Source organism: Mesoplodon mirus (genome assembly GCF_964341445.2).
Source record: "Mesoplodon mirus genome assembly, chromosome: 14".
Taxonomy (NCBI): domain Eukaryota; kingdom Metazoa; phylum Chordata; class Mammalia; order Artiodactyla; family Ziphiidae; genus Mesoplodon; species Mesoplodon mirus.
The window spans coordinates 55599073-55608015 of NC_138990.1; the positions used below are offsets into that span (position 1 = coordinate 55599073).

The 8943-nt window shown below is 42.6% G+C and overlaps 1 protein-coding gene across 2 annotated transcripts; it reads right to left on the bottom strand.

Annotated features, from left to right (window-relative positions):
- Nucleotides 1-2366: 2366 nt before the first annotated feature.
- SRSF7 (serine and arginine rich splicing factor 7) lies at nucleotides 2367-8052 on the bottom strand. Of its 2 annotated transcripts, none has more exons than XM_082642823.1 (8): nucleotides 7906-8052; nucleotides 6692-6872; nucleotides 6256-6432; nucleotides 5314-5388; nucleotides 5145-5222; nucleotides 3607-3660; nucleotides 3047-3082; nucleotides 2367-2667 (listed from the first exon to the last, which is right to left on the bottom strand). In XM_082642823.1, exons 1-8 carry the CDS (start codon nucleotides 7931-7933, stop codon nucleotides 2613-2615), a joined length of 684 nt encoding a protein of 227 aa, XP_082498949.1. In that variant the 5' UTR covers nucleotides 7934-8052; the 3' UTR covers nucleotides 2367-2612. The 2 variants fall into 2 exon arrangements, with proteins under 2 accessions (XP_082498949.1, XP_082498948.1); XM_082642822.1 differs by having other exon boundaries at nucleotides 5121-5222.
- Between the last annotated feature and the right edge of the window lie 891 nt (nucleotides 8053-8943).

The window sequence follows — 8943 nt, forward strand, 5'->3', positions numbered from 1 at the left end:
GCTTTGAAACCGCCTAAAGGTGCTTTTCTTCCCCACCTTTTAGATCTGGATATAACAGCTTTAATACTACCATACCTTAAACCTAGGCACCTTTGTCTCATTTCTTTGGCTTGTCACCAGCTCTCACCACCCTCCGAACACTCCAATACCAGCCAGGCCCCGAGTATTTCTTGCTTTGACATTCTTTGCCTTCGTGTCTTCCCAGCTATAAAATCATGCATACATCTTTTAGGCTATACCATACAGCCCTCCCCGGCAAAGGTCTCCAAGCAATTGTTGCTCACTCAGAGCCAGATCTAATGAGTTCTTTGCTCCTGTCCTTCACTGATAACTCACTGCCAACATGTCAGTTTCAGAGCTTTCAATTCCTACTTAAGCTTAATATATCCTGGAAATCACTGTGTTCCTTTAGACTTTGAGATAGGCTACACAAAGACAAAAACCACAGTCCCACACTACCATTCATTTAACCCAAAGTCACAAATTGATGGTATTTCAAGACCCCCTCAAATTTTATTCTTTGTCCTCAGGAGAGAGGACATGGTAAAATGCTAGGACCACACTTTAACTTGATACTTAGCTTAATTCAAAGCCCAAAGGATAACTACCAAAGTGAAGTCATGAGTTATGCTTTACCTACCTCTATACCTAGGAGAGAACCAAGGTAAGGTTCACTGCCCAAAGCATCAACGTCTGATGTGTTCAATTAGCTACCAATCAATGCCAGGTTAATAATTTAGAAGCAATGAGTTTAGACCAGCACTTTTCAAGTCAATCACAATCAATTTAGCAGTCCCAACCTTTAAACAAAAAAAAGGTGCACTAAACATATGTAGCATTTTAAGATGTATACTAAACACAGGGGTACGGAGTTGCAGTCAAGGGTACAGAAGGTGTTGGTCTATACACCCAGTATTCTCTTTCCTATAAGGGTAAACAGAATTTTCTGTGCTTGTTTCTTAAAATCATTTTTGCCCCTAACCCCTCCTCCATATCATTTTTACCCTTTCACACTAATCTCTAGGATGCTACTAGTAATCCATCCCAAAGCTACAGGATGTTTCCTACTCTTGGCTCAGAACTCCCACTTCCAAAAATTGAATATCAGGACTGTTTATTCTCTGCAGATTTATTGTTGAGTAATCTTATCTTTATATAATACAGAACAATTAAAGCTGACCAAGTGCAACAAATAAGCCTGCTGATTACACACATAGCTTTATACCAACCATATAACGCAGCCAGTTGTCAAAATTCCAAAAACAGAACATCCAAACTTCCAACATACTAATGATCATTCAGACCAGTGAATAAATTTGAGGCAGATCAGTATTCCCAAATCGTAAAGTTATCCAATAACTTTGTTTAAAAGCATAAGAAACAAGGGCAGACCGCTGTGCTACCAGCACTGAATTTTTTTTGCACCAGAAGCTTGCCCAGGAAACTCAAAATTGTTACTGCCCTACGATACTTAAGATATTTAAAGTCCAAATAAAGAATCTACTGGCTCTAACATTCTGAAGTTTACCAGATGCTACCAAAAAATAACTACATGAGGTGTTGCTAAATATAGGTTGGATTTACAAAACTACTTTCGTTTTTAACATTTCTGATTGACATCTTTAATTACTTTGCACCAGCCTGGCAAAATAAGATAAAGTATGTTGGTGTTCGTGAACTGAAAAACCTAACTTGGGAATTAACAGATCTCTGCTCAGAATAAGGCAATCCATTTGAAGAGACAGAGGAGAATATCTGGGCTGGAAAATTTTGCAAAGCTGGTTTACATGAAGATGTTTTGTCCCAAATTCAGACAATTCTTCTAACATGCAAAAATTTTGGCATAAAATTGGTTAATGTTTGAAAACAAAGAAACAAAAGAACATTGAGTATAACTTCCTAGAATGGAGAACTCTAATTTGACACCATCCTATCTAATAGGCTGAAAACCTCAATTAGTTACTATACTTAAATAGGCTTCAGAAAATTCAGTTTCTCCAGCATTAAGTCCAGCTACTCTTGCTCGGTTCCTGTTGTGCTCACTTTATAGCAAGTCAGTGGTCCCTACAGCCTGACAAGAGATCATTAGCCTGATAACATCTAAAAACGCCAACTCCAATAGATTTAGGGACTTGTCATGATGCATTCATGCTAAGGGGGACTCACTCGAGTTCTTACCATCTTACCCAAAACTCTTAAGGGTAGAAAGGAATCTTCCAAGTGTATATATACTATTCAGTGATGTTCAAGACTTAAATAACACCATTAAACTTTGAATGTAGGTCTGTATGAATATGGTTAATATCAAGGTTGACTCCTGAAGCCTACCAAATTGAGGAGCGTTAATACTGAACACAAATCAAAAATCTAATTAGAAACATTTTATTTTAAATGTGCCAAATAAAAACCCACATTTTCAGACCATAGGATGTTAATACATTCAACAAAAATTTATATTACCTTACTGCTGTGAATTTACAGAGTAATAGTCCAGATCCGTTTTGATTAGATGGTTGAATTACCCTTCCCTAAGTTACACTTTACAGACATCACAAATCCCTTATAATAATGTAAACAAAATAACTTTTCCCTAAAAGGTGAACTCGAGAACTTCAGTCCACTCTTTCAGGACTTGCACTTCTTCGCGGACTTCCTGATGGGGAACGACTAAAAAGAAAAACATTAGGTTTGGAACCAATTAGTGTCTACTGAAACTCTTCTTGCATATATGTCAGGGCAAAACTCAAGTTTCAATAAATTCAAAAGTGGCCAAAAGTAGTAAATTCCTACAGCAGAAGTCTAAAAAATTATGTAAGGCTTAATAGCTTCTTCACTAATATTACAAAATTTAGCTAAAGAGAACAACTACTTGAATTTGGGGGATTTTTTTTTTTTGGATCACCTAAGAAACTCTGCATCTAGTATTTTAATATATAGCACCAATTCTCCAAAGAGCTCAAAGCCCGGAAAGCAGGCAGTAAAGCAAACAAATTCTGCAGAGGCCACACTTGACAGTTAAGATCTGGCAACAAATTATTTAGCTTACCTTCTTTTTGGAGATGGAGATCTGGACTTCGATCGGCTGTCAAAACATGAGAAATTCTATTAAGAAAAAGTACTATCCAACCCCTTAAGTCACAATACCACGAAATGAACCCCCAAACCGTCTTGACCTTAAATTGTCCTGCAGTTAAACTGAAAACGAACCTACCAATTTCTCACTAACAAAAGCTAATCTTATAACACCTGTTCTTCATAAAATAAGTGACCTGCTTTATTTTATCACAAATAATCTTTTACACTCTACTTTAAGCACAATGAACTCAGAATGCTTCTCCATGCATCTATCAATTCTAACACAGGCCTTACTATAACCCCAAATTCACCAACTTCTTTTTCACTGTAGCTTGACACACCCTTGTCCAGGAAGTCAGCCAGAAGAGGCCATGTATAAATGAAATTCTTAAGTTTGGTTTATTAATAAGGTATTGTGTTCCTACTCAACACCTAAGCTTACAGCTAACACTTGAAATTTCAGCAATTCAAAAACACTTTGGATATTGGCGCCATGTAACTACAAGAGCATCAATGAGATTTTTACCCTACCTGCTTCTTGGTCGTGAAAGAGACCTGGATCTTGATCTCGACCTGGACCGGGATCTTAATAAAAAACAGAAATACAATCATACCAATTAGTCCATAGGAGTAATTTCCTTCAACACCTACTGAGTACCTTATTACGTAGGCTAGGCATAAAGTGGGTAAAACAGAGCAAGATGCCATGTATCAGTCCAAGACTGGACAAGTAATTGCCTTCAGTAAGTTCTGTTATCAAATAAAGAACCACCTTTTCAATTATCTATCATGAGTTGGGTTGTCACAGTTCCTGTACAAAGGTATATTCTTAAACAGTGTACAGTATCCTAAAGAAATATATGGTGTTCGTTTGAGAAAACTGGTATTTTATCTGAAAAGAATCAAAGCAACCCCCTGAACTGAAACCAGTGGTGGTAAAAGCCATGACTGGGTAAGGCTTTGTTCTTGGATCATCAACAAACTGTCATGGTTCAGGGGCCATCCATTTGTCACACAAACCAAATCAGGCCGACATACACATCTTGAGGTCCTGCAACCAAGTTAAATGCATTTATCTATAGAGTCCAGAGATTTTTCAATTGGACCACAGGTTTTTGAATCCCTGAATTTATAAAGACTGTGCTATTACTGAATAGTAGTAATTCCCAGTAGCATTCCCTACCACTGACACGAGTAGCACTATCAACTCATTATCTAGAATTTTATCCATTTCCATCACCTTTTAAGGTCCTCTACAAAGGAAGTAAAAAATGCGGAGGTGCCTAATTTGATTTTTTTTTTTTTTTTTTTTTTTTTTTTTTTGCGGTACGCGGGCCTCTCACTGTTGTGGCCTCCCCCGTTGCGGAGCACAGGCTCCGGACGCGCAGGCCCAGCAGCCATGGCTCACGGGCCCAGCCGCTCCGCGGCATATGGGATCCTCCCAGACCGGGGCATGAACCCGTATCCCCTGCATCGGCAGGCGGACTCTCAACCACTGCGCCACCAGGGAGGCCCCCTAATTTGATTTTTAACTTTCTAAATTTCAGTGTCTATCCCAAGTACCTGGTTAAACAGATCATGTTCATCCATATGTATGTTACCCTAAACCAACTTTCCATGGTCTCAAACTCACCCCCACCATTCCAAAGAGAAACTTTGTTTTAACTTGCTTCTAACTCTAAATAAATCTCCTCCTGGTTCTAAAGGGTTTCTTACCAGGTATCTGGCAACTATCATCTTCTAGTGCCATTATCATTTACCTATACAACAGATATAAGCTGACTCCAGAAAAATTTCGAACATGTTTACCCAGAGTGTTCACTGGAATGATTTGAGGATTTGTGCTTTGGACCCTCCTCTATCACCTCTGTAACAGCCCTTAAAATCTTTAGTTGGGCTTTTCTTCATCTGGACGTGTACACATTCAACGTTTTCCTGAAGCATTCCATGTCAATTAGGTCCTTAAGATACTCCACTGCTGTCATTAAGACGTGACAATCCAAATACAAATAAGGGGAAAAAAAGGTGCTACATACTGGAAATACCTCGATCCTTTTATAGAACCAGACCTAGATCGTCTGAGTGAAGCTGATCTTGATCTACGAAGAGACACAGATCTTGATCGCCGAGGAGATGCTGATCTTGACCTAAAAATTAAATCAAAGTTGTTTAAGTCCACTTCCAATTAAAATTTTTTTCTATCTCTTGTTAAAACTTGAATTAAGCAACATCTCTCACCTCCTTCCCCTGCTCCTGCTGCGAGAGCGAGAGTATCGCCTACCTCTGGATCTTGAATGTGATCTAGACCGTGACCTATTTTTCAAGTCAGAAAAAAGCAAAATGTTAGATGGCAACTCCTTTTTAGAGTTCGTGTGCCTCTGCTGAAATCAAATCTCAAAACTATTTAAACTTAGTGTCTCATTTGGAAATAAACTCTGGGCCTATTAGTTGTCTTTTTTTTTTTTTAACTACCTAAAAAAAGATTTGTTAAAAGCTCAATTACATCTTAGAATTACATAATATAAAACACTGTAAGGTGTATTTAAAATAAACCTTGCAAGTTTGCAGGTCGACCCTCTTTGGCCCATGGTCTAGTAGATCTAGACGATCTAGAAGTATCTATAGCCGATCGCTGCATCTAGATGTTTTCTTCAATCTAACGACGATCAAACTGACAGCCAAATGAGCCAGGTGAGGCTTGATTGACGCAAGAAGATTTTTCTAGTTGGGAATGTGGTCAATCTGGTGTTCCTCTTTCTAAACCGGAGGGGGCCCCAATTGTAAGCCAAATTTACTGTTACGGCGATCACCGTCTCAAATTTTCTGCCCTTTAAAGAATAAGGTGAAGCTAGGTGTAGATGACTCGAGGGGATCTGGCCTCTTATGCTGATCACCTCAAGGTCTAGGAGGATCTTAATTGTCGGATTTGCAAGGCGCCTCAGCATGATATCATAAGGCTCGTGACATTCTGAATCAAGGCGACTGACTCAAACGAAGAAACCTGAAAGGTTTTGACCAGGTTGATTATTAATACATTAACATTTAATTAAACAAAAACTGTAAAATACACCTGTACAATTAACATTCAAGTTTATAGAAAAATACTAGTTTCTGCCTTGCTAATAAGAAAATTAACTTGATTAACCAGTACACCAACCACTCCTTTATTAAAATAAATACCTGCTTCTTCTTCGGCGGCTATAGCGGTGACAATCATAAGCATAATGTCCCTTTTCGCCACACTCATAGCATCTATCATTGGGATCAAAGGGACGTCGGGCAGGTGGTCTATCAAAACGAGATCTCCGAGGCATGCCTGTTGATAGTTCAACTCTCACTCGGGAACCACAAATCACTCTATAAAAGAAAAACAACGAAATTCTAATGCTTAAAAAAAAAAAAAAAGTGACTCCTATATTTAGAACTTTCCAACCACTCTTTCTTTGCCCTCACCAGCTTCAGCTATACCTTTAGAAGCCTTTCAAACTCCACCTTTGCTCCCAGTTCCTGTCTTCATAAAATGACTATTTAAAATCTCCTCCAGACAACAGAATCCAAGCTTAGCACAGGAATATTCTCACAAACACTTAAGTTTCATAACAGACATGTTACTTACTTCCCATCCAGGCCTCGCACTGCATCTTCTGCATCTCTAGGATCTTCAAATTCCACAAAGGCAAATCCCGGAGGATTTCTGGCAATCCACACAGTTCTTAAGGGACCATAATAACTGAAAGCCCTTTCTAACTCTCCTTTGCCAGCACCAGTTCCCAGGTTACCAACATACACCTTGGTTTCTGTTTAAAAACGCAAATAGAAGAATGTATGTTATGAAAAAACTGACTTAAGTTTGAATTCTTTGCCTTAAAAGAGTCCATCCTTAAGACTGCAAAGCATGTTTAACGCTCTCTCAAGGATTGACTTTAGCCTTAAAACCAACAAGTCCGTACATTTCTGAAAAGCTAAGCGTACAACAAAGTTCTTAACGTTCAAATGGGGGTGGTGGTGGAGGAGAACCTCCAAAAAACACAAGCACAGCCGCGTGGTAGGACACACCGAGGCGTGGGGCGGGATCCGTCCCGGCCCCGCCCCCGAGGCCCGGCAGGCCCAGGCGCGCTAGGAGCGCGCGCGGGCCGGCGGCAGCAGCGGCGTCGGCGGCGAGCTGGCCCCGGCGGAAGCCGGACCGGGAGAGCGCGGCTGCGCCGGCTCTCATCGACCGCGGCAACCGCCCCAGGCGCAGGCTCGCCCACGACTCCAGGTCCCCCGCCCCAGAGCATAAATCGCGCTTTTAAGAGCTACAAGAGAAAAAGACACCAGCCGCCAGACCTAAATATCGTGTTATGTCTCCATTCCCACTCAGCAGTCCGACCGACTGACGAGAACGCGCAGCTCGAAACTGCCACAGTTTTGTTCAGTTTTAAATTCACTCCTTTTACGGCTGCGACCACATCTGTCCGCCAAAGTGGCGGGAAAGCGCCAAGGAAATGCGCCACCATGGTCGTCAATGTGCGCAAAATGGCAGCCGAGGGCGGGGGGGCGTGGGGGACGGGCGGGCGGCTCGAAGAAGGGCAACAACGAAACAGGGATCGAGGGCTGGGCGGGGAGACGAAAATGCCCAAGAATTTATATCAACCCCGGCACAGACCTACCCCAGCCACCTCCTGTCCTCCTTCGATACCCCGCCCCTGCCGTCTCCGGCTTCGTATGGTGTACGCCGAAGCCGCCATTACGCACGAGGAATAACAGTCTCTCAGCCGCCGCGCCAACCTCACGGCTCTAAAGACTCACTACACCCACATCAACGTCCCTCACTGGCCCCTATCCTCTTACCTCCTCCGTACCGCCCGTAACGCGACATGATGACTGGCCTGCGAGCTCGGCTCTGTCAGCTCGCAGCGCCCAGAGATCGATTACTACAAAACCTACAACGCAAACACACTCGCCAACGGTCCCGGCGGCACTACGAGGAAAAGCCTGGGTTCGCGCTTATATATGCGGCGGCTGGGTTTCTTTGCGCATGCGTCATCTCGACGTTCTGCGCGGCACAAAGGAGCTGGGAGGAAACAGCCGAGAAGCGGCGCGGAGGGAACCGAAAAGGCTAAGACGCGAATCACTGGCGGAGGGATACGTTCCCATGGCAACGCCAAGGGCTCGCCTGTATACCCGCCCCCTTCCCTTGCCCTGTGCCCTCCTCATTTTCCTCCCTTCTCCGTCCACGCTTTCGTTTTCCCCAATCTAGGAGCCCTCAGCCCTGGTAATTTTACTACAGGTGCACGAGACCGGGTTTATGAAAGGCTGTAAAATTTAACCGCTGATGTTGCAGCCGTCGCTGCCTTTCTGCGGGGGGACCTGGCCTAGACTGCTACTCATTGATCTTCGGGGCTCGTCAGAGGTAATCGAGAGTTTGGCCAGGGTGAGAACTCCATGAACCCCGCCGTTGTGAGTAGTGGTCTCTGCACCACAGGCCTCAAAAGGGGTGACGCCCTCAGGGGACCGCCCGCCCTGCACCGACCATCTAGCCACTTCAGAAGCAGCCACCAGTGTTCAGCAACACGGCCCGAGTTCTTGGAGTCAGGAGGACAAAGGAATAGAGGGTGTTTATTCCCCCTGTTATATTTCCCTAAAACCTTAAATCATTTTGGTAGTGGCAATTCTGAAGTTATTTGCATTTGAAGCACAGAGTATTTGTGCTTCCTTTCTAGTGCTTTCTGCTTTGTGTAGTACCACATCTCATCCACTAATACTCAGATCCTGAGGACGAGGACTTTGTCGTCTCTGAGTAGCAGCCTTGCTGCTCAGCCACTCTATATATTCAATAAATGAAAATCTTTTCTTTGTTAGAATCGCTTAAAAATCCAGTTTCAACTT